This window comes from Nicotiana attenuata, chromosome 3, assembly GCF_001879085.1.
Source record: "Nicotiana attenuata strain UT chromosome 3, NIATTr2, whole genome shotgun sequence".
NCBI lineage: Eukaryota > Viridiplantae > Streptophyta > Magnoliopsida > Solanales > Solanaceae > Nicotiana > Nicotiana attenuata.
In genome coordinates, this window is record NC_031991.1 from 66,022,979 (window position 1) to 66,050,008 (window position 27,030).

General features: G+C 43.1%; 1 protein-coding gene across 1 annotated transcript in view; it reads right to left on the reverse strand.

Moving 5' to 3' along the window:
* Positions 1–22,821, reverse strand: part of LOC109224450 (AAA-ATPase At3g28510-like) — a 23,764-nt gene extending 943 nt beyond the window's left edge. Inside the window, exons 1-2 of the mRNA XM_019389031.1 lie at positions 22,474–22,821; positions 1,380–1,574 (exon numbers count right to left, since the gene is read on the reverse strand). Of these exons, the coding sequence (XP_019244576.1) occupies positions 1,380–1,574; positions 22,474–22,821 (543 nt within the window). The remainder of the gene's footprint in view (positions 1–1,379; positions 1,575–22,473) is intronic.

Sequence of the window (27,030 nt, forward strand, 5' to 3'; positions counted from 1 at the left end):
ATTGGTTAAGCATAGACTAAAATGATTCTCTACGTCGGTTTTAACCCAGCGTTTTGCCTTTCAAAAACAGCATGCCAATACAGTAGGTTTCGTGTTTATTTCTCAGTGAGCTTTAACTACGCTAGTCTAACCATTGGATTTTGCTAATTGTTTGTAAGGTCTCATTAGTTTAGCCCGATCTGATTACAAATTATCAGAATTGAGTTGATGTTGGTGAACTGAACAAATCTGGAGTTAAATTCTAATGTGTAGGATACCTGGCCCAGTTATTTCTTATATTAGGCCTGCGTTGAGGCCCAAGGCTAAATAGCCGACCCTGAAATGGTAGTTTTGGCCTTTCTTCTACTGGGCCAGATTTGAAGCAAATATATTAAGGACTCTTGTTCTTTCAAATCGTAGACTTAGTTTAGATATAAGCTTTGGGCCCGTTAATTAAAGCCCTTTAGAGACAATCCCTTAATAGAGAACCGTAGCCTCTTTTAGAAAGGCCTCAAATAAAAATGAGGCGCAGCCGCGCCAAACAAGAATACGTGAATTGCATGGCCCTCTTTAAATACTTACATAAAATATTTAGATCTCGGGACGTGCCGTTTAGCGAATTTCACGGCCTTCCCCAAAGATAATAACACGCTAGCTACTTTAGGCGCGTATTTTAAATAAATTTACCTTCCTAAGTACGGGTGCACATTTATGTGACCCAAATCCAAATCTCAACGGACTCGAAATGTGTTGACAACCACGGGTGCACTGGTGCGACGTGGTTCAAGACGCATTTTCACGACGTTGCAATTCTTTTAAAAATGAAAAATATAAATAAAAGCGGTTTATTAATAAAGGGCACGTAGGTTAGAACATGTTTTAAAATCAGGTAAAAGCAAATACAACAGTAGAGCGACCGTGCTAGAACCACGGAACCCGGGAATGCCTAATACCTTCTCCCAGGGTTAACAGAATTCTTTACTCGGAGTTCTGGTTCGCGGACTGTTAACAGAGTCATAATTTCCTCGGATCGGGATTCAACCGGTGACTTGGGACACCATTAATCTCCCAAGTGGTGACTCTGAATGTTAATAATAAATCCCGTTCCGATTGTCACTTCAAATTGGAAATAACTCCCTTTATTATACCCTTCCAGGGTGTAGTAAGTAAAAAAGGAGGTGTGACATAAACAACTGAAAATCACCATAATCTCGAGTATTAGGCTCCAGTAACTTACCTCAATGAAAACACCCTTGATTCCCTCTTCAAAACTCTCCAAAAGCTTCAAAGTCCGAATAGCAATGGTAAAAATACCCAAAAATTCGCGAAGTGTGCAATATATACCTTCTGCCCAGGTCTTCCGCACCTGCGGCCAATTTCTCGCGCCTGCGGGACCGCACCTGCGCAATCCACTTAACCACCCAGACTCCGCACCTGTGGCCAGACCTCGCACCTGTAGGCTCGTAGGTGCATCCAAGCTTGCGCACCTGCGCTCCTTCCTCAGGTTCCAAAACTCCACATGTGCGATCATTTTCCGCTCCTGCGACCCTTGCACCTACGACTCCTCTTCCGCAGTTGCGGAAACACCAGAAGAGCTTACACCAGCAGCCATTTCAGCTGTTCACAACACCAAAACCAACCCAGTAAACCTCTGAACACACCCGAGGCCCTCGGGACCTCAACTAATATTACCAACGAGTCACATTTCAACATATGAACTTAGTCGAGCCTTTGGAACACCTAAAACAACATCAAAACACCAAATGAACCTCGGATTCAAGCCTAAGAACTTCTAGACTTCCAAATTTCACGAACGATGCTGAAACCCGCTAAATCACGTCCGAATGATCTCAAATTTTGCACACACGTCACAAATGACACTACGAACCTACTCCGACTTCCGGAATTCCATTCTGACCTCGATATCAAATTTTCCATTGCCGACCAAAATTGCCAAATTTCCAACTTTCGCCAATTCAAGCCTAATTCCACTACGAACCTCCAAATCACAGTCCGGACGCGCTCCTGTCACGACCCCAGTTGGCCCTCCATGAACTATCATGACGGCACCTAGTCTCTACGACTAGGTAAGCCTAACAAATTACGAAAAAAGAAACAACAGAATAAAACAAATAAAAACTTGCAGAATAAGCATAGTCAAGGTTTAAAGATGCCGCTCGGCATATACAATACAACTCTTAAACTGAAACTACATTTCCCAAAACTCAGAATCTCATGAAATCACAAGCTGTGGAATAACTACAGCGTTCTAACTCCAGAGTGTTTAAACAAGAGTAAATACAAAAGGGCTAATACTATGAGAGAGAATGGAAAGGGACTCCTCGGTCTGCGGACGCGGCAGACATACCTCGAAGTCTCTGATGGATCACTCTGCCTCAAGGGTAGTAGGGCTGAGTCGAAGTACCTGGATCTGCACATGAAAAACATGCACAGAAAGGGCATGAGTACACCATAACGATACTCAGTAAGTGCCAAGCCTATCCTCGGTCGAGTAGTGACGAGGAAGGTCAGGGACTACTGATTATAGATGAAAAATGAGATAAAATAGTATAGAATACGAAAATATAATTAAATGCTAATAGTGTGAAATAACACAGGACAATAAGAATAACAACAACTATTACAGAGGCAGAAGTAATCATGAAAAGAATACGGCTCAGCATAGAGATAACTAACGGGGATCTCCCAGGATACCGTCCTGTAGTCCCAAACATAAGTATCCAGTGGATCTTCCAGGATACCGTCCCGTAGTCCAACTCATAGTGTGCGGGGATCTACCAGAATCCCGATCAGTAGTCCCAAATGTAAATACCTAGTACTCTACGAGGTGCAGTCGCGTAGTTCCAATATAAAAGTGCAGGGGGAGCTCCCGGAATACCAATCCGTAGTCCCAAAGTAAATAGGCAAGGGGATCTCCCGGGATACCGTCCCGTAGTCCCAAAGTAAACACACAGCAGCAACACGAAGAATACTCAATTCAATTCCAATTTCATACCAAGGTAAAACAAGTATTTCTAACCTAGCATGCTGCACATAATCCAAATAAGGCAGTTTGAGCAAGTAAAGCAATTAAGTCAATTAAACATGCTTCCCTAAGCTAACAACAGGCTTAAATCACAAGCAGTATAAATAGGAAAAGGAATCACAATTATAGTTACTTAATGAAAATGGATTTTCAACAATTAGCACAAGTACGCACTCGTCACCTCACGTACAAGGCATTTCAAATATCAACAATACCAAATCCTAAGGGGAGTTCCGCCACACAAGGTTAGGCAAGCCACTTACCTCGAACCGGATCTAAATCAACCCGAAACCACGCTCTTGCCACGAGTACTCTACTCCAAATGGCCCAAATCTATTCAAATCAATTGCATAATGTAAATAACACTTCAAGTATCTAATTCAACTAATTAATTCTAAGCTAATACGCGAAATTAGGATAAATGACCAAAACGCCCCTCGGGCTCACGTCTTGGAATCGAGTAAAATTCAAATTCAGAATCCTCATGATCTCACGAGTTCATTTATACCAAAATTATTCCAATCCGACATCAATATCTAGATCAAAACCGCAAAATTAGGCCTAAGAACTTTTCTCCACTTTTCCTCAATTTTTCATCCCAAATCCAAAATTAAATGACAAAACTAAGATTAGATTATAGGAACACAACTAGAAAGGGATTAGGAATCGTTACCCACTGATATCCTCTTCAAAATCCTCCCAAAATCGCCCTCAACCGAGCTCCAAATTGAGTTTTCCAAGTTTTGAACTTAACCCTCGATTCTGCCCCTTTTCTGACCAGTAAAACTGCATCTGCGGCTTTCTGAGCGCACCTGCTGTCCCGCTTCTGTGCAAGACCAAGTTGCACCTACGACTTTTCATTAAACGGGGACTTTCCGCACATGCGACTTCCTTTCCGCAGATGCGGTACCACTTCTGTGGTGCCTTGGCCGCATTAGCGGTCAAATCCCATTTCGCCTCAAACCGCAACTGTGGTACTTCAACCGCTTCTGCGGTGCCGCACCTGCGGTCCAGTACACGCAGGTGCGGTTATGATAGGTTCAGCCAACTTCATATTTCTCCTAAGTCCAATTCAGCTTCCGTTAAGCACCCGAAACTCACCCGAGGTCCCCGGGACCTCAACCCATACCTGCCAACCAATCCTAAAACATCATTCAAACTTGTTCCAACCTTCGTAACGCTCAAAACAACATCAAAACACCAATTAAGCATTAGATTCAAGCCTAAGAACTCCAAAAACTCTCAAATTAAGCTTTCGATCCGAAAGTCTATCAAACCTCGTCTGAATGAACTGATATTTGGCAAGCACATCACATTCAACACTACGGAGCTACTCCAACTTTCGGAATTCCATTCCGACCCCAATATCAAAATCTCACTTTCGAACCGCAAACTTCAAAAATTCAACTTTCGGCATTTCAAGCCTAAATCAACTACGGAGCTCCAAAACAAACTCCGAGCACGCTCCCAAACCCGAAATCACCCAACAGAACTAACGGAACCAACGAAATTCCATTTTGAGGCCGTCTTCACACTGTTCCGACTACGGTCCAAATTCTAAAACTTAAACTCTCTTTTAGGGACCAAGTGTCCCAAAACTCTCTGAAACTCCAAATAAATCCTCCCAGCAACTCACAATAGTAGAAACAAACACGGGGAATGCAGTTACTAAGGGATCGGGGCGTCAATTCTTAAAACAACCGGCCGGGTCGTTACATTCTCCCATACTTAAACATTCGTTCGTCCTCGAACGATCATAGAAACATACCTGAAGTAGTGAAAAGATGAGGGTAACGGTTGCGCATATCCTGCTATGTCTCCCAAGTCGCCTCCTCGACCGGCCGACCCCGCCACTGAACCTTCACTGATGCAATGTTCTTTGACCTCACCTTTCGAACCTGCCTATCCAATATCGCCACTGGCTCCTCAACGTAAGATAGATCCTTGTCCAACTGGACTGAACTGAAATCCAACACATGTGACGGTTCACCGTGATACCTCCGGAGCATCGAAACATGAAATACCGGATGAGCTCCTGCCAAGCTGGGAGGTAAGGCAAGCTTATAAGCAACCTCCCCAACATGCCTCAATATCTTAAAAGGGCCAATAAATGTCGGACTCAACTTCCCTTTCTTCCCAAATCTCATAACGCCCTTCATAGGCGAAACCCGAAGCAGAACCCACTCTCCAACCATATAGGAAACATCACGAACCTTCCGGTTCGCGTAACTCTTCTGTCTAGACTAGGCTGTACAGAGTCTATCCTAAATCAACTTAACCTTCTCCAAAGCATCCTGAACCAAGTCAGTTCCCAATAATCTAGCCTCACCCGGCTCAAACCAACCCACCGAGGATCTACACCACCTACCATATAAAGCCTCAGACGGTGCCATCTGAATGCTGGACTAATAACTGTTGTTGTAGGCAAACTCCACCAATGGCAAGAACTGATCCCAAGACCCTCCAAACTCAATCAAACACGCACGGAGCATATCCTCAAGAATCTGAATAGTGCGCTCAGACTGCCCGTCCGTCTGAGGGTGAAATGCTGTGCTCAACTCCACCCGAGTACCCAACTCATGCTTTACGGCCCTCCAGAACCGTGATGTGAAATGAGTACCTCTATCTGAAATGATGGAAACTAGAATACCATGCAGACGGACAATCTCCCGGATATAAATCTCCGCCAACCACTCCGAAGAATAGGTAGTACTCACATGAATGAAATGCGTAGACTTGGTCAGCCGATCCACAATCACCCAAATGGCATCGAACTTCCTCAAGGTCCGTGGGAGCCCAACTACAAAGTCCATAGTGATCCGCTCCCATTTCCACTCCGGAATCTCTATCTGCTGAAGCAATCTACCCGGTCTCTGGTGCTCATACTTTACCTGCTGACAATTGAGGCACCGAGCTACAAAACCAACTATATCTTTCTTCATCCGCCTCCACCAATAGTGTTGCCTCAAATCCTGGTACATTTTCGCGGCACCCAAATGAATGGAATACCGCGAACTATGGGCCTCCTCTAGAATCAACTCCCGAAGCCCATCAACATTGGGTAGACAAACCCGACCCTGCATCCTCAATACCCTGTCATCACCAATAGTCACATCTCAGGCATCACCATGCAGAACCTTGTCTTTGAGGACAAGATAATGAGGGTCATCAAACTGACGCTCCCGAATACGATCAAATAGAGAAGACCGAGAAACCACACAAGCGAGGACCCGACTAGGCTCCGAAAGATCCAATCTCACAAACTGACAGGCTAAGGCCTGAACATCCATCGCCATGGGCCTCTCTGCTGCTGGTAATTAAGCCAAACTCCCTAAACTCTCCTCCAGGCGACTCAAAGCATCGGCCACCACATTGGCCTTGCCCGGGTAATACAAAATAGTGATATCATAGTCCTTCAGCAGCTCTAACAACCTCCTCTGATGCAAATTAAGGTCCTTCTGCTTGAATAGATGTTGCAAACTCCGGTGATCAGTATAAATCTCACAAGGTACACCGTACAAATGATGGCGCCAGATCTTCAAGGCGTGAACAATAGCAGCTAACTCGAGATCATGGATAGGATAATTCTTCTCATATACCTTCAACTGTCTGGATGCGTAGGCAATCACCCTACCGTCCCACATCAATACCGCTCCAAGGCCAATCCTCGAGGCATCACAATAGACAGTATAAGACCCCGAACCTGTAGGCAATATCAAAACTGGGGCTGTAGTCAAAGCTGTCTTGAGCTTCTGAAAGCTCTCCTTACACTCTTCCGTCCATTGGAACGGAGCACCCTTCTGGGTCAGCCTAGTCATAGATGCTGCAATAGATGAAAATCCTGAACAAATCGACGGTAATAACCCACCAAACCAAGAAACCTGCGGATTTCTGTAGCTGAGGATGATCTGGGCCAACTCTGCACTACTTCCACTTTCTTCGAATCCGCCTTTATTCCCTCACTAGATACCACGTGACCCAAGAATGACACGGAATCCAACGAAAACTCATATTTCGAGAACTTAGCATATAATTTCTTCTCTCTCAAAGTCTGGAGCACTGTCCTCAGGTGCTGCTCATGATCTTCCCGACTCCGGGAATATACCAGAATTTCATCAATAAAGACAATGACGAATGAATTAAGATATGGCCGGAACACACTGTACATCAAATGCATGAAGGTTGTTGGGGCATTGATCAGCCCAAATGACATAACAAGGAACTCGTAATGACCATACCGAGTCCTGAAGGCAGTCTTCGGGATATCTGGCTCCCGAATCTTCAGCTGGTGGTAACCTGAACACAAGTCAATCTTAGAAAACACTCGTGCACCCTGTAGCTGGTCAAACAAATCATCAATACGAGGCAAGGGATAACGATTCTTCACTGTAACTTTGTTTAACTAGCAATAATCAATGCACATACGCATAGAACCATCCTTTTTCTTCACAAATAAGACAGGAGCACCCCAAGGTGATACACTGGGCCGAATAAAACCCTTATCAAGCAATTCCTATAACTGATCCTTCAACTCCTTCAACTCAGGAGGAGCCACACGGTACGGAGGAATAGAAATGGGCTGAGTGCGCGGCTACAGATCTATGCCAAAATCAATATCTCCATAGGGCGGCATGCCCGGAAGGTCAGCTGGAAACACATCAAAGAAATCCCGTACTACTGGGACTGAATCAACTATAGGGGTATCAATATTGACATCTCTCACATAAGTTAGATACGCGTCACACCCCTTTTCAACCATACACTGAGCCTTAAGAAATGAAATAACTCTACTGGAAGTATGAACTAAGGTACCCCTCCACTCTACTCGCGGTACACCTGGCATAGCCAGCATCACGGTTTTCGCGTGACAATCAAGAATAGCATAATGGGGCGATAACCAATCCATGCCCAAGATAACATCAAAGTCTACCATGCTGAGTAATAACAAATCGGCTCTGGTCTCAAAACCACTAAGAGCAATCAAACACGACCGATAAACACGGTCCACAACAAGAGAATCTCCAACAGGAGTAGAAACATAAATAGGAGTACTCAGAGAATCCCGAGATACGCCCAAATATGGAAAAAAATAAGAGGACACATAAGAATAAGTGGAGCCTGGATTGAATAGAACCGATGCATCTCTATGACAGACCAGGATAGTACCTGTGCTGACAGAATCGGAGGTGACAGCCTCAGTACGGGCATGAAGGGCATAGTATCTTGCCTGGCCTCCCCCTCGAGGGCGACCTCTACCTCCCCGACCTCCACCTCTAGCTGGCTGAGCAGGTGGGGTAGCAACTGGTGTTGTGATCATTGCCTGAGAACTCTGCGGGGCACGCTATGGCTGAGGAATCCATAGAGGTGCACCCCTCCTAAGTCTGGGGCAATCCCTCACCATATGGCGTGTGTCACCACACTAAAAACAAGATCTGGGAGGACGTGGTGGTTGGGACTAGCTTGGGCCAGTTCTGCTAGACTGACCACTAGAAGCACCCCGCGTAGGAGGCGCACTAGATACTGGAGGTGAATAATAAGGCTCCTAAGGTCTGGGAGGAGCTGGAATACCACTGGCTGCTGGAAGAGCTGAATGAACAGGGCGACTCATATAGCCCCTACCATGACGAGCTGAAGCTGGGGCACGGGCACCAGAGTAATGGCTCGACTCTCGAGACCTCTTGGCCTCCCTCTCCTTTCTGTCTCGAGCATGCATACCCTCTACTCTCCTAGCAATGCTCACCACCTGCTGATAAGAAATATCCATCTCCAACTCCCGAGCCATACTAGACCTGATGCTGGGAATGAGCCCCTCAATAAATCGGCGAACCTTCTCGCAAACAGTAGAAACCAAAGCTGGTGCATGTCTAGCCAAGTCGGTGAAATGGACCGCATATTCCGAGACAGTCATAGTCCCTAGCGCAAATGCTCAAACTCTGCGCGCCAGGCGTCCCTGAGACTTTGGGAACATACTCTCTCGTGAACATATCTGAAAACTGGGCCCAAGTCAGGGAAGCTGCCTCATCCAGACTGTCTAACTCATAAGAACGCTACCACTGATAGGCGGCTCCTCAAAGCTGGAAGGTAGTGAAGGAAACCCCGCTCGATCCTGATATACCCATGGTATGGAGGATGCGGTAGCACTCCTCTAGAAATCCAAGAGCATCATCTGAGGCTAGTCCACTGAACGTAGGAGGCTTATACTTCTTGAACCTCTCAAGCCTCTTCTGCTCCTCCTCTGAAGCTACTGCCCTCTCCTCGGGCTGAGCTGGGGCTACCGGCTGTACATGAATAATCTCTGGGACCTGATCAACATGCACTCACCGCTCAGGAGTGCGAGCGGCGGGAGTCTGTGCTCCTCCCCCGGCCTGGGATGTAGCTGCAGCAAGGGGAAGCAACCCTGCCTGAGCTAGGGTGGTGTACGTAGTCATAAACTACGCCAGAGTCTCCTGGAGTGCTGGAGTAGTAGTAGCTGTGGGCGTATCAGGCACCTAGGCTCCAGCTGGTGGCTCCTCTGAAGCAGCTCACGCGGGTGATCTGGCTGCACCGCGTGCGCGTCCTCGGCCCCTACCACGGCCCCGACCTCTGACGGCTCCAGTAGGGGGCGCGGGTGCCTGATCATCTCGGGTAGCACGTGTCCTCACCATCTGTGAGAGAATAGAAGATAGAAGTTTAGAATTGTGATATCAAAACTCTCGCACGACAAGGAAATCAAATGAAGTGGAATTTTTCCTAACAGTTACATAGCCTCTCATAGATAAGTACAGACGTCTCCGTACCGATCCGCGAGACTCTAATAAACCGGCTTGTGATTCATGACTCCTATGAACCTAGAGCTCTGATACCAACTTGTCACGACCCCAGTCCTCCCTCCGTGAACTATCATGACGGCACCTAGTCTCAACGACTAGGTAAGCCTAAAAAATTGCGGAAAAAGAAACAACAGAATAAAACAAATAAAAAGTTGCGGAATAAGCATAGTGAAGGTTTAAAGATGCCGCTAGCATATACAATACAACTCTCAAACTGAAACTACAATTCCCAAAATCCGGAATCTCATGAAATCACAAGCTGTGGAATAACTATAGTGTTCTAACTCCAGAGTGTCTAAACAACAGTAAATACAGAAGGGCTAATACTATGAGAGAGAATGGAAAGGGACTCCTCGATCTGCGGACGCGGCAGACATACCTCGAAGTCTCTGATGGATCACCCCGCCTCAAGGGTAGTAGGGCTGAGTCGAAGTACCTGGATCTGCACATGAAAAACATGCACAGAAAGGGCATGAGTACACCACAGCGGTACTCAGTAAGTGCCAAGCCTAACCTCGGTCGAGTAGTGACGAGGAAGGTCAGGGCCTATTGATTATAGATGAAAAATGAGATAAAATAGTATAGAATACGACAATATAATTAAATGCAAATAGTGTGAAATAACACAGTACAATAAGAATAACAACAACTATTACAGAGGCAGAAGTAATCACGAAAAGAATACGGCTCAGCATAGAGATAACTACCGGGGATCTCCCAGGATACCGTCCTGTAGTCCCAAACATAAATATCTAGTGGATCTCCCGACATACCGTCCCGTAGTCCAACTCATAGTGCACGGGAATCTACCAGAATCCCGATCCGTAGTCCCAAATGTAAATACCCAGTACTCTACCGGGTGCAGTCCCGTAGTTCCAATATAAAAATGCAGGGGGAGCTCCCGGAATACCAATTTGTAGTCCCAAAGCAAATAGGCAGAGGGATCTCCCGGGATACCAACCCGTAGTCCCAAAGTAAACACACAGCAGCAACACGAAGAATACTCAATTCAATTCCAATTTCATACCAACGTAAAACAAGTATTTCTAACCTAGCATGCTGCACATAATCCAAATAAGGTAGTTTGAGCAAATAAAGCGATTAAGTCAATTAAACATGCTTCCCTAAGCTAACGACAGGCTTAGATCACAAGCAGTATAAACAGGAAAAGGAATCACAATTATAGTTACTTAATGAAAATGAATTTTCAACAATTAGCACAAGTACGCACTCGTCACCTCATGTACAAGGCATTTAAAATATCAACAATACCAAATCCTAAGGGGAGTTCCCCTACACAAGGTTAGGTAAGTCACTTACCTCGAACCGGCTCAAAATCAACCCGAAACTACTCTCTTGCCACGAGTACTCGACTCCAAGTAACTAATTCAACTATTAATTCTAAGCTAATACGCGAAATTAGGACAAATGACCAAAAAGCCCCTCGGGCCCACGTCTCGGAATCGGGTAAATTTACAAATTCAAATCCTCGTGCTCTCACGAGTTCATTTATACCAAAATTATTCCAATCCGACATCAATATCTAGATCACACCCCAAAATTAGGCCTAAGAACGTTTCTCCACTTTTCCTCACTTTTTCATCCCAAATCCGAAATTAAATGACAAAACTAAGACTACATTATAGGAATACAACTAGAAATGGATTATCGTTACCCACTGATTTCCTCTTCAAAATCCTTCCAAAATCGCCCTCAACCAAGCTCCAAATTGATTTTTCCAAGTTTTGAACTTAACCCTCGATTCTGCCCCTTTTCTGACCAGTGAAACCGCATCTGCGGCTCTGGGACTGCACCTGCGGTCCTGCTTCTACGAAAGACCAAGTCGCACCTGCAACTTTACGTTAAACGAGGACTTTCCGCACCTGCGACTTCCTTTCCGCAGATGCGGTACCGCTTCTGCGGTGCCTTGGCCGCATCTGCGGTCAAATCCCATTTCGCCTCAAACCGCATCTGCAGTACTTCAATCGCTTCTGCGGTGCCGCACCTGCGGTCCAGTACACGCAGGTGCGGTTATGACAGGTTCAACCAACTTCATATTTCTCCTAAGTCCAAGTCAACTTCCGTTAAGCACCCGAAACTCACCCGAGGCCCCCGGGACCTCAACCAAACCTTCCAACCAATCCTAAAACATCATTCAAACTTGTTCCAACCTTCGGAACGCTCAAAACAACATCAAAACACCAATTAAACATCAGATTCAAGCCTAAGAACTCCATAAATTCTCAAATTACGCTTTCGATCAGAAAGTCTATCAAACCTCGTCCGAATGACCTAAAATTTTGCAAGCACGTCACATTCAACACTACGGAGCTACTCAAACTTCCGGAATTCTATTCCGACCCCGATATCAAAATCTCACTATCGAACCGGAAACTTCAAAAATTCAACTTTCGGCATTTCAAGCCTAAATAAGCTACGGACCTCCAAAACACAATCCGAGCACGCTCCTAAACCTGAAATCACCCAACGGAGCTAACGGAACCAACAGAATTCCATTCTGAGGCCGTCTTCGCATTGTTCTGACTACGGTCCAAATTCTAAAACTTAAACTCTCATTTAGGGACTAAGTGTCCCAAAACTCTCCGAAACTCCAAATAAATCCTCCCGACAACTCACAATAGCAGAAACAAACACGGGGAATGCAGTTAATAGGGGATCAGGGCATAAATTCTTAAAGCAACTGGCCGGGTCGTTACAACTCCTAAGTCCGAAATCACCCTACGGAGCTAACAGAACCATCAGAAATCCAATCTGTGGTCAAATACTAAAAAGTCAAAACTTGGTCAAACCTTTCAAATTTAAAGCTTCAAGCTGAGAATCATTCTTCAAAATCTATTGCGATTAACCTAAAACCCAAAACCGACGATTTACGTAAGTCATAATACATCATACAGGGCTAGACATGCCTGAGAACCGGCGAGCAAAGTGCAAATGCTCAAAACGACCGGTCGGGTTGTTACATCCTCCCCAGTTAAACATACGTTCGTCCTCGAATGTGCCTAGAGTTATTTCAAAATTCATCAAATCGTTGTATAACCTTACCATGCACATACCCGGGGGTGATCCTACGTCACCCTATCCCACATAGGTCCGATAGCACAACATAACTTAAATTTCACAATTCACTCTAGCCCATAACCTTAGAATCAAATTTCCACTTCTGAAATTACTTATAAGATTAGAATCTCACATCTATACAGTGAATAAGTCTGAACACGCTGTATCAATCCATAACCGCAACTCAAGATGAAGTCACATGATATACCACACAACTCAAACACTCATAGCGATAACTTCTTATCACTGCAGCTGCTCGAACAACCCAATACCGGTAATAAACCTCTTATCAAACAAAGCCTCAATCCAAAATTCTTGTATACTGCCAATGATGAAAGAAACATGCAGAAATCATAACCATTCCTCAGATCAACAGTCATGGAGTTCCCTCTCCTTCGGCAAGGACTATAGTAAATTTCTAAGCAGGATTTCGATATTATCCTTCCAACATGCTGAAATTGAATCTGATAGTATTCATCCTAGGTTCAATGACCTCATCTCATCCAACACGACCACTTTAGTGACTTGACACACCAATACCATCTAAAGCCACAACCCATGCAATCTGCGCACCAATAAGCAACAGTCCAAATATACTCAAATCACGGAAAATGACTCAAATGAGAGAGTTGTACCGCAAGCTCACCAGTACCACCTCAACAGGAAGCTAAGAACCCATCACACACCGTAGAACCAGAACATACGAATCTGACCCGTAGGACCATACCCCAACGTAACTTCGCTGCAATGCGCGACCCCATCCAAACGCTGGTCTGCATATATACCTCGAGCCACCCTGCTCAAAATCCATACCCATTCGACATTCAACATCAAGAACCCAAAGTGCATTACCATAACCACGGAGAGAAAATAACACAATGCCACCATCTGAAAGAACATAGCTAACGCGCAATCAACCACGCAATACCCGAATACTCATCTTGCTCAAGATCCCGCTATAAGCCCAAATAGAATCGCACCATGTGTGTATAACCAACGAACCATAACTCCTCGTAGAATAGAAAAGTAACTCACAAATAAATCTCAAAACACGAATACGCTTAACAACAACCGAATGGCACCTCTCTCAACAATAGCAGTTCGGAGTCAACATATCGGACTTGATGCAGAACACACATCCATATTGGGCCTACCAATGAACCCCAAATCAACTCTGGTCACCCACAATAGATGAATAACTCTCTGAAAGTTCACAATGACTAAATCATAGCACATACTATCATCTGACTAGCTTGCCCACTTCTTCACAGTCCATAACCACAAAAAAATCTACTCACAAGAACTCCCAGTCTCCAAATCCATAGAACATATGAATCACCATCTCTGATCTCAACTCCACAGCCTAGATGTCCACACACCTCCAATTACACAATCACCCCACGAGGAATACTTCTAAAATTCTTCTGTGCCCCAAAGCGAAATTTGAACTCCAGCAGTCGATCAAACAAGAGAGTGCCGTAATACCAATGAAGTATCCATAACTCAAACGCATCGCCCTTCCTGAAATTTATACTCTCATCAAGCCATACCGGTTAGTAATATCATTTACCTAGTAATCTGAAATTGTCCATGTTGCCTAAGCATTTATGACCTCCCTTTCAGAACTGAACCGTGACTTTACACATGCAAATCTCTGTCATACATAACATACCGCATATACCATGTCATCCTATGATAATTATGAGAACTTCATAAATTCCGAGTCACAAGCAACTACGTATTCAACTAGCCAAGACCTTTCCATTGGATCCAATCTAGGAGGAAATCGTTATACATCACATGCTCCTCACGCCAGTAGAAATATACATCTCTAACCGTGGTAGAAACCATCAAGAACTCTCCGAATCCTATTAGCACAAAACCAATCCGTCGGGACTAAATCCTTCTAAATCAACCAAGCTACGCAGGTCACCACCCAAGAGCATCGCCACGAAACACCTGTAGAAACTCAATACCTCCTAAGCACCCAAAGAACTAATCATATCCCTTACCATGTCGATCCAACCTACTACCCAGCTATCCTATTTATCCGAGTTCCTTCCGAATTACCTTCAAATTGATACTTCTCCTCGTCATAATACCAAAATCCTCAACCCAGACTCACCACACGAGACCCAAGCATAAAACCACACAGCCCTAAGGCTCATAAGTCGCTGAATAATCTCTTAAATATCCGCAAAAGTACCACATTCAAAATACTTACCTTGAAGAGACTTCCTGCGCATCTAAAGCCATTATATTTCACCTTCTTGATAATGATATGTAGAATCCATAATGATATAGAAATGCCACTAGTCTTGACATCCTCCAATGTAAAGTTTAATTTCTAGCCAAATACACATCCTGATGATCTCCAATTGTTACATATAAATCTTGCATCCATTAGAACCATTCTCGGGAGTCATCCACTCTAATCAGGTCTCAATTAAATTGATCAAACAAACCGATCAACCTGTGCCCCATTAGTACAACAACACCTAAGGAAGTAACCCATCCTTCTAAGCAGCCGAGCGATTTCCTACTCCATACACGTTACATCCCTTACAATAACAACTAAATTGTCCAATGTTTCTCATATACCCATAAAGCATAACACAACCCTTATCCAAAATTTCCTTTACTCGAGTCATCCTTGACCTCAACCTCTGTAAGCCACAACTTATTCACCAGTATAACTCAAACTGAAACCAATACAACACATAATCGGGCAATCAACTAATCAATAGCAGACTCCCCCACTTGGCTTAAAGCCATAGATCAAAACACACAATACTCATGATGCCCATACTCTATTACTGCCATAATGCCATAGTTAGATTCAGCTAAATCCTTTATAAGCTCATGCAACACAACCCATCTAATGCCTCAAATCACTTGCGAATCTCACATTCACCCTCGTAACAGCCAAGCCAACTCTCAAACGCGATACAAACTCGAACTGCAGCACATATAACTCACTGGTAAAGAAGACTCACTACAAAACAACATAGGGATCCCACGCCCTCAGGACACCTCGTAGGAGATAACCCACCTACTTCACTTCAAACTAACATCTCTTTGTATCCTTCCACCGTCATAAACATCACGCGATCACTTAATCCCCCTACGTCTGAACTCATAACACAACATGAAGACCTACCTCACTCCACAACCAAACTACATGAGAGGTCCTTCAACACATCCATAGCTCGAGGCCATACGCCAACTCAAGACAGAAGTCAAACACCCAATAGTCCTTGCTACATCTCCAACAAACTCTTCTTATCACATTCGTACAATCTGAACACATCTCGCAATCAAATAACACTCACCCATAGTCATACAGTTACAAATCCCACCAATAAGGATACAAACGAGCATATAAGTCCGGAATGCACCTACTCACACGATCGAAATCTCAGTACTCAACCACAGACAAAAACCGGCCTCAAGTCCTCCAGACCAGCCCGTCATCAACATGCTAAAATCACATCTCGCACCTCAACCATGGAACTCGCAAGCTGTCGATGCACAGCTGATACCGAGGGCTCATGTGCGCATACGAATGTGTGGAAGGAATTCAAAGAGTTACACTTCAAGCTAAATCAATACCGCACGATAAGAATGCGAAGTTTCCTATGCAGCCTCTCTAAGATAAGTACATACGTTTCAGTACCGATTCACAAGACTCTACTGAACCTACTCATGACTCGTGAGACCTATGTAACCTAGGCTCTGATACCAACTTGTCACGACCCAAAAACCAACCATGTCGTGATGGCGCCTATCGTGGTACTAGGCAAGCCGACACACTACCAAAACAAAATGGGATTTTCATTTTTCAAGATAATTCCCAAGCTATTTAATATAAAACCTTGATAAGGAGTGTAAATCTGTCACGACCCACAATCCCTCCAAAGGAGTCATGATGGCACCTAGTCTCTAATCTAGGTAAACCTAACATTTTTTGCAATAACATGGATATTTACTAACTTTAAATTAAATTACTCGGAATAAATTACAATTACCAAAACTGGTGGTACAAGTCATAAGCCTTTCTAAGAGAAATTATACAAAATAAATACAACACTATCCTAGAACGAGAAGGAATCAATGGAACATAAATACAAACGAAGGTGACTCCGAGGCTTGCGAACGCAACAGCAGGTTACCTTAAGTCTCCACCACGACGATCAGCACAGCTACTGTCGATCAATTCCTGGATCTGTACATAAAAATGTATAGAAGTGTAGTATGAGCACACCACGGCTATGCCTGGTAAGTATTAAGACTAACCTCGGCGAGGTAGTGACGAGGAACAGTCAAGACACCTACTGGTCAGACAAATTAAACAAGATATGATAACAAATATCAAGATAAAGGTAACGAAATATTATCAACAGCAGGGATAAATAAACCTACAAACAGTCGAAATAATAAAAGGAAACTCGGATGGAAACTAAAGATAACCAAATAAATCAACACAACATAGTTGGAACACAGAGAAGTATAATGAACTCAAGTAAGGAAGACAGTGTCAACTCAATCAATCACATCGTTTCTCGTGCACAACCCCAGCCATCCCAGAACTCGATGTCTCATATCATAACCTCAACTTCCAAACCTTTAGCACACCCGGCACCTTGTGCCCACATATTTTGTCTCACTTTGTACAACAACGTTCTCATGTTACTCAGTACATAGGACCTATATCTAATGCAATTAAGATGTTCCAGGAGTCTCATTTACATAACATAAAGTAGAGTACAACTTCTAAACCAATTAGGAACTCAGCAAGAAAAGATGAAGTTATTTTTAGAAATCATTTGAATAAAGAAAGTATCATTTTCAATTTAAAATACCACATCAAATGAATTATTACCTTTAACATGGGATTTAATAAATTAACTTAGTAGAAATTCCTTTTTAAGTAAATTACAACTTCAAACGGTTTAAGGGAATTTAATTGAGTAACCAATTGAATTGAAAATGTGACAATTTTGAAATTTGAAGTTTTGAAATATGTATATATAAATACGGCAAGGTATTGAAAACACTATGAATTCCAACACAAAGGATCACAGCAGTAAAGGATTCTAAACAGTTAAAACACTTGAATTGATAACAACAAATAAACACAGCAAACAGAAAGTGCACGGCATCACCCTTCGTGCTTTAACTTTCAATCCTCACCATGCAATCAATATTCACTTTTATTCTTTCTTGTTGCGGCGTGCAACCCGATCCCAATCATATAATACTGTTGTGGCTTGCAACCCGATCCAAATCATATAATGATATTGCGGCGTGCAACCCGATCCAAATCATATAATGATATTGCGGCGTGCAACCCGATCCAAATCATATAATGATATTACGGCGTGCAACCCGACCCCACCTGTCCACCCTTATTACTCCTTGTTGTGGCGTGCAACCCAATCCCATATAATATTATTGTGGCGTGCAACCCAATCCCATATAATATTGTTGCGGCGTGCAACCCGATCCCATATAATATTATTGCAGTGTGCAACCCGATCCCAATATATAAATCAACACCAATCACAAAAGAATTCCGGCAAGGGAACAATAGTATAACAACAATATTCCGGCAAGGGAAACAATATCATAAGCAATAACATCCCGGCAAGGGAAACAATATCATAAACAATAACATCCCGGCAATGGAAATAATATCATAAATAATAACATCCCGGCAAGGGAATCAACAATAACCAATCTCGTTCCAACAATTAACTTCACAAAATGAATCCCAACTTGAGTCAATACTCAACAACGGTCAAATACCAAGGAATTACCATAATCCTGGTCCAACATGAATACTCATTAAGTCAAGCATGAATAGTACATAATAAGGATCGTGAAAAAAATCAAGAAGCACACTAACCTTAACAAAGCAACAAGACATAATAACGTGATAATTAAACCGGTAACCACAACAAATGGACATGTAACATATTTGCACGAAGTCATAGAGGAACTCACAATCAAGAAGTATCAAAACAATAAGGAAGGCAATCACTACAAGTAAGGCAATTAGGGGTCAAGTAACAAGTAAGAATTAGAGGAAAGCTAGCAACATCATATGGAGCATATAGAGGTAATTTAAGCAATTAGGAAACTCAAGCATGATGGAATACTTTGCATATAATGAACATAAGGACCTAAGAACCCTAGAGGAAAATTTTCCATAAATAAGTCCGAGCACACATTCATCACCTCGCGTGCACGGACTATAATTAGCATAGAAGACCCAAACCCTAAGGGAAAGTCTCCCACACAAGGTTAGGCAAGATACTTACCTCAATCCGGCCAATCTAATACTCAATTTAGCATTTACTTTACCGATTCATCAACGCTCGCTCAATCTAGCCAAAAATGACTTGAATACATCAAACAATGCAAGAGAAAATAATTTCAATTGACAAAACTATGATTCTTATACAATTTGCAAAAAGTCAACAAAAAGTCAACTCCCCGGGCCCGCACCTCGGAACCCGACAGAATTTATAAAATCCGAACACCCATTCCTCTACGAGTTCACCCATACAAAAATTATCTAATTCCGATACCATTTGGTCATTCAAATAATCATTTTACATTTTTGAAAGATTTCACAATTTTCCCCAAATTTTCCTTTAGATTCTCATGAATTGGATGTTAAATCTAAGATATAATCACAAAATATAGTTGGAAATTGATTAGAGGTACTTACCCAATGATTTGGAGAAGTTTGGGTCTTTGGAAAATCGCCTATGGAGGTTTAGGGTTTGAGAAAATTAAAAAATGGGTGTAAATCCCGTCAAAAATCTCACTTAACAGGCCTCAGATGTCGCATTTGTGACCCATTGCGAACCCTCGCAATTTGCGAACAAGGAAGGGCTGGCAGAAGTTGCATTTGCGACAAAAAGTTCGCATTTGCGAACTGGGCATCGCAATTGCGATGAAAAAGTTCGCATTTGCGACCACACCAGAAACCAGCAATTTCCCCGACACGAAAATGAGCATCACTTCCTCATACGATGTCCAAATCCGATGATTCTTTTTCCTATGGCTCCGTAATTTCGAAAAGGGATCTAATGGTTCAATAAAAACTGAATTCATATCTCATTTTCTCAATGTGGTATCATTTTTGCTTGAAGAAACGATGATGAAGTATCCAAAAACAAGCGCAACATAGCCTAAACCTATCCGAAACTCACCCAAGCCCTCGGGGCTCCAAACCAAAAATGCAAGCAAGTCTAAAAACATAATACGAACTTGCTCCTGCGATCAAATCATCAAAATAACATCAAAACTATGAATTTAACCTCAAAACTCATTTTTTTCTAACTTTTCAACCGGACGTCCAAATCACGTCAAATCAATTTCGATTCTCACCAAATTTCACAGATAGGACTTAAATATCATAACAAACTTGTACCAGGTTCCGGAACCAAAATACGGGCCCGATACCAACGAGTTCAAATATTAATTCATTTATTTATTTCCTTTAAAAACCAGCACAATAATTTTCTTCAAAAATTATTTTCTAAGGCTAGGGACCTCGGAATTCAATTTCGGACATACGCCCAAGTCCCATATTTTACCGTGGACCTCCTGGGGTTGTCGGAAACCAGATCCAGGTCCGTTTACCAAAAATGTTTACCAAAGTCAACTAAAAACCAAATTTTAACTCTAGAAATTACTATATTTTTCATATTTTCACATAAAAGCTTTCCGGTTTCTCGCCCGAACTGCGCACGCAAGTCGATACACATAATATGAAAGCTACTCGTGACCTCAAACTGTCGAACCGGACGAAATTGGTCAAAACGACCAATCGGATCGTTACAAAATCAAAACAAAAGTGCGGAAAGAAAGCCAACATCGGGGTGTCACTAGTCATGAGCATCTACTACAACCGTCTGAAAATATCAAGACTAACATAGTCTGGAAATAACTGAATACAACTAAGGGAAGATAAAGAGGGAGGAAAGCAGGGCTGCGATCGCCAGGCAGCTACCTTGCTAACTCCGATGGATCTGCAACTGAATAATCAACACCCGCTACCGAGTCTAGAAATACCTGGATATGCACACAAGGTGTAGGGAGTAACATGAGTACGCCAACTTAGTAAGAAACCAAAGTAAATAAAGGCTGAGAAGCAGTGACGAGCAATAAAACATATAAGTTCATATCATGAGATCTCAGTAAAAGTACATCAGGCTTTTAAAAGCAGAGTTTGAATCAAATCATTTCGTTTAAACTCAGTTTCAGTAAAATCATTTGAAGATATTTTTCAACAATTCTCAAATAGAGGCTCAGTGCAACAGTGAGCAAAATGATGAAAACATAAATAGCCCCTCGGGCAAAACATCACTCATAAGCAGCCCCTCGGGCAAACATCACTCACATACGGCCCCTCGGGCAACCTCAGAGTCACTCGTATACAGCCCCTCGAGCATACCTAACCATCACTCATATACAGCCCCTCGGGCAAATCTCACAATCACTCGTCAACAGCCACTCGGGCATAACATCACACAGAATCAGGGTACCCGCGCTCACTGGGGGTGTGCAGACTCCGGAGGGGCTCATTCAGCCCAAGCGTTATGACAAGCCACATATGGCATAAATCAATCAGGCCCTCGGCCTCACATAATCATGAATCAGTAACAACTTGCAGCGCCGCACATCCCGATCCCATAATATTCTCACAAAAATAAGCCCTCGGCCTCACTCATTCATAAAACTCTCAAGCCACTCGGGCTATCAGTAAAAACAGGGTGCTCAGCCCAAAATAACATTTTATATGCATCAAAACGGGATAATAAAAATTGAGTTATGAAATTAGTAAACATAGCATGAACGAGTATAGATTTCAATCAAAACAGTGAGAGGATAATAAGAAAGGCCCCTAAGGGTCCAAACAGCTCTGGCATAAGGCCCAAATATGGTATTCAGCCCTATTTATAAAAATTCTTTCTAAAACACATAAGTATCATATAGTTTCAGTCAAATACTCAACTTTATAGTTGCTACGGATGGACCAAGTCACAATCCCCAACGGTGCACGCCCACACGCCCGTCACCTAGCATGTGCGTCATCTCAAAGTAGTAAAAACGATGCGAAATCCAGGGTTTCATACCCTCAAGACTAGATTTACAATCGTTACTTACCTCAAATTGGTCAAATCTCTGCTCCGCGATGCTCTTGCCCCTCGACTCGGCCTCCAATCACTCCGAATATATTCACAACCAGAACAATACCATCAAAATACGCCAATGGAATGAATTCCATAAGAAAAATTAGCAAATTAGGCACAAATCCCGAAATCCTCTCAAACCCGACCCCCGAGCCCACGTCTCGGAATCTGACAAAAGTCACTAAACTAGAAAGACCTTTCACTCACGAGTCCATACATACAAGATTTATCAAAATTCGATTTTATTTGACCCCTCAAATCCTCAATCAAACTCTCCAAAAATCCCAAGCCCTAACCCCTCATTTTCAACCTTAATCACCACTAATTACATGATTAAACAACTGAAAATTACCATAATCACGTGTATTAGGCTCAAGTAACTTATTTCAATGAAAACCCCCTTGATTCCCTCTTCAAAACTCTCCAAAAGCTTCAAAATCCGAATAGCAATGGTGAAGAATACACAAAAATTCGCGAAGTGTGCAATATATACCTTCTGCCCAAGCTTTCTGCACCTGCGGCCAATTTCTCGTTCCTGCAGGACCGCACCTGCGGTCCAATCGCCGCACCTGTGCAATCCACTTAATCGCCCAGACTCTGCATCTGTGGCCAGACCTCGCACCTGCGGGCTCGCAGGTGCGTCCAAGCTGGCGCACCTGCGCTCCTTCCTCAGGTTCCAAAACTCCGCATCTGCAATCATTTTTCGCTCCTGCGACCCTCGCACCTACAGCTCCTCATCCGCAGTTGCAGAAACACGAGAAGAGCTCACACCAGCAGCCATTTCAACTGTTCACAACACCCGAACCAACCTGCTAACCCTCCAAACTCACCCGAGGCTCTTGGGACCTCAACCAATAATACCAACGAGTCACATATCATCATACAAACTTAGTCGAGCCTTCGGAACACCTAAAACAACATCAAAACGCCAAATTAACCTCTGATTCAAGCCTAAGAACTCCTAAACTTCCAAATTTCACAAAACGATGCCGAAATCCGCTAAATCACGTTCGAATGACCTCAAATTTTGCACACACGTCAAAAATGACACTACGAACCTACTCCAACTTCCGAAATTCCATTCCTACCCCGATATCAAATTTTCACTACCGACCAAAATCGCCAAATTTCCAACTTTCACCAATTCAAGCCTAATTCCACTACGGACCTCCAAATCACAGTCCGAACGCGCTCCTAAGTCAAAAATCACCCTACGGAGCTAACAGAATCATCAGAAATCCAATGCGAGGTCAAATACTATGTCAAAAATTGGTCAAACCTTTCAAATTTAAAGCTTCAAGCTGAGAATCATTCTTCCAAATCTATTATGATTAACCTGAAACCTAAAACCGATGATTTACGTAAGTCATAATACATTATACGGGGGTAAATATGCCCGAGAACTGGCGAGCGAAGTGCAAATGCTCAAAACGATTGGTCGGGTCGTTTCATCATGTTTCCTTGTAAAACTTATTGCCAGAAGGACCTCATTCCCTTTTAATTTCCTTGCAATGGTTTATGAATATGATGGTTAGTATTTATTTTGCAAAGGCACTTTTTGGCTTCTTCTCAATTTTCCTTCTTTCAGATTACTCATATTTGGAGATAAAGTTCTCCGCTACCCTAGTTCATATATTTCTCCATCTGATGGGCAACGACCCATTCATTGCTTTTTTTTATATTTTAAATTTAATAGTTTTATTGAATGGCCATTATGTCCTCATTTAAATTATAAGGGTATTACACACCCCTTAGATAGTCACCCTCTAGCTTTTGTTTCTTTGGGTCTTTACATGAATGACCCAGCTGGCAGCAATTTTAGCAATACTGAGGCTTCCAATCATATTGCACTATATGTTCCAATACCTCACCTTGGGATCATGTCACTTAATTTTCTGAGGCAGAGGCTTGGTAATATCCATTTCGATCAGGATTCTAGCATATATAGTTCTCTCTGCAACAGTAGTACATGCATCGGCATATAGAGGTTTGCCTAAGCCACTTCTAATTTTACTCAAAGCCTACTTACTCCAGCAATTCAAAGGTAGATTAGGTAGTTTGACCTATAGAGGAATGGTTTTCAGAGTCTCCTCATTGAAGTCAACCGCCCATGGCCTTATGATAATAGGCCTGCAATTTATGGTGTATGGTCCATTCAATAATACATCTTCCCGCTCTTCACTACTAGACAATAGGATCACAAAATAACCATCATTATGGAAGAGTACCTTTGGTCTTTTGACTCAACTCCACGGGCTCGCAATGAATCGCTCGATTGCCCCAATGGTTGGAGTATTTCCAACCACATATAAGATCAACGCTCGATTCCATTTCTGATTTTCCTCCTCAAGGTCTTCTTCCAGTAATTGAAGTTGTACAACTTCCCCATCCTGTATCACCGGAGGGACGTAGGGAAACTTCATCCCATTTGCAACTAATTTGTTCTCCTGGAATAGTCCTGCCCAGGATCTGCCTCCATCTCTTGTTTTCTAAGCTGCTTTATCTTATTTAGTTGTCACGATCCAAAACGAAACCGTCTTGATGGCGCCTATCGTGGAACTAAGCAAGCCAACTACTCAACTATTTCAACACAGTAAAAGCTTTGAAAAATACGAAGGCATTTAATATTTAAGGAAAACCTTTTGAAAGCATAATAAAATTCGCAACTCAATACAAATCTCTCCCGAAACTGAGGTGTCACCAAGTACTTGAGCATCTATATGGGGATATAGTCTAATACAACGTCTATAGAATAAGACCTGAAACATAAATAAAGGTAGGGAAGGAGAGTCAAGGTCTGTGAACGCCATGCATTTACCTCGAGAGCGGAAGCACCTGGATCTGCATACGAGGTGCAGGGTGTAGCGTGAGTACAACCAACTTAATAAATAACAAATCTAACCTTTGGACTGAAAGTAGTGACGAACTCAACCGATACAGTTCAATATAGAAATAACAGTGCAGAAATGTAGACATACTTTCAAGTTCAACAGTAAAACTCAATACAGTAAGGTAGATCAATTCTAAATGATATGAAGAATATAACTTCTCTACTTCTTCATGCCAATGAACATGCTGTATGTGATGTACCATGCTGAAAGCCTCATGTGCTCACACTCTCAAAATGCTTAATCACTGAGTACTGTATATGGCGAATCCGGCCCAGGGAAGATCCATCCCGGAATATATACATCAACTGACCATCAGTCACTCAGTACTGGGTAGGGTCAATCCAGCACGTGGGGAAGATCCATCCACAAGTATAAATGCTTCGAACAAGATCCATGTCCAGCGAAGATCCATCCCTCAATATAATCAACCGCGCTCGCTGTGGGTGTGTGCAGACTCTGAAGGGGCTCTTTCAGCCCAAGCGCTATCATAAATCAGTAAAAAACCCTGTGGCATGCAGCCCGATCCCATAAATGTCACTCATAATAGGCCCCCGGCCTCACTCAATCATCAATCTCTCCGGTCTTTCTCTCGCAGGCTCACAATGTCCTGGAACTAGCCCGAGAATGATGATATGATGTATCAATAAATAGCAAATAGAGACTGAGATATGATATGTAATGAATGAATATGACTGAATACAAAGTTTCAATGAAGTCAATACGTCAACAGCAAGAAACGACTACTATGGGTCCCAACGGTACCAGCATATAGCCTAAACATGATTTCTTGCATGATTGACAACTCAATTACTTTATCACATGATGAAAACACGAATATCAGCAAGATAAATACACTATACAGTTCCATGGAATCGACCAGGTCACAGTTCTTACGGTGCACGCCCGCATTCACTTGGCATGTGCACCACCTTAACATCAATCATATAACACGTAATTCGGGGTTTCGAACCCTCAAAGCTAAGTTTAGAAGTATTACTTACCTAAATCCGAGCAAATCTCTACTCGAATACACCTTTGCCTTGCAAATCGGCCTCCAAATGCACTGAATCTAGCAACAAACAGTACAATATAACCAACACGGGCTAAAAGAACAATTCCACAAGAAAATACGAAGTTATTAATCAAAAGCAAAAAATCGGCTCAAAGCCGGCCCCCGGGCCCATGTCTCGTAGTCCAACAAAAGTCACAAAACCCGAAAGCCCAATCAACCACGAGTTTAACCATACAAAATTTATCAAAATCCGACACCAAATCGTCACCCAAATCCCCCAAATCAACTTTCCAAATCCCTAACCTCATACCCCCAAATTTCACCTCAAAACCACACAATCTAGGTGTGAAAATGAATGGGGAACCAAGTTTATGGAATAACAATGAGCACAAGAGGCTTACCTCAAGAATCCCCTCGAAAACCCTCGAAAAAATCGTCTTAGACAGAGCTAGAAATGTTGCAAATGGTGAAAAATCTCGGAACCCTCGATTATAAAAAACTGCTAGGATTTCCCCAACTGCGGCCAACTATCTGCACCTGCGGACCTGCTTCTCGGTAAATTCATCGCTTTTGCGGTATCCACTTAAATCCTCCAGGCCCGCATCTGCGCTCCAGGATCCGCACCCGTGGAGGCGCTACTGCGGCCTTCTTTTTGCTTCTGCGGATCAGACCCCCTCTCTCAACACCGCATCTGCGGAGCCTTGCTCGCACCTGTGGGCTCGCAGATGCAGTCAACCCTTCGCACTTGCGCCCTGCCCAGGCCTGCCCATTTTCGCACCTGCGCACATCCATCCGCATCTACGGCATCACACCTGCGGCCAATCCCTCGCAGGTGCGATCACACCAGAAGGGCTCCTACTTCAGCAATGCACCAACTTCCAGTTTTGATTCGTTAACCATCCGAAATTAACCCGAGGCCCCCGGGACCTCAACCTATCATACCAACAAGTCTTAAAACACAATACAAACTTATTCAAGCCTACAAACCACCTCAAACAACATCTAA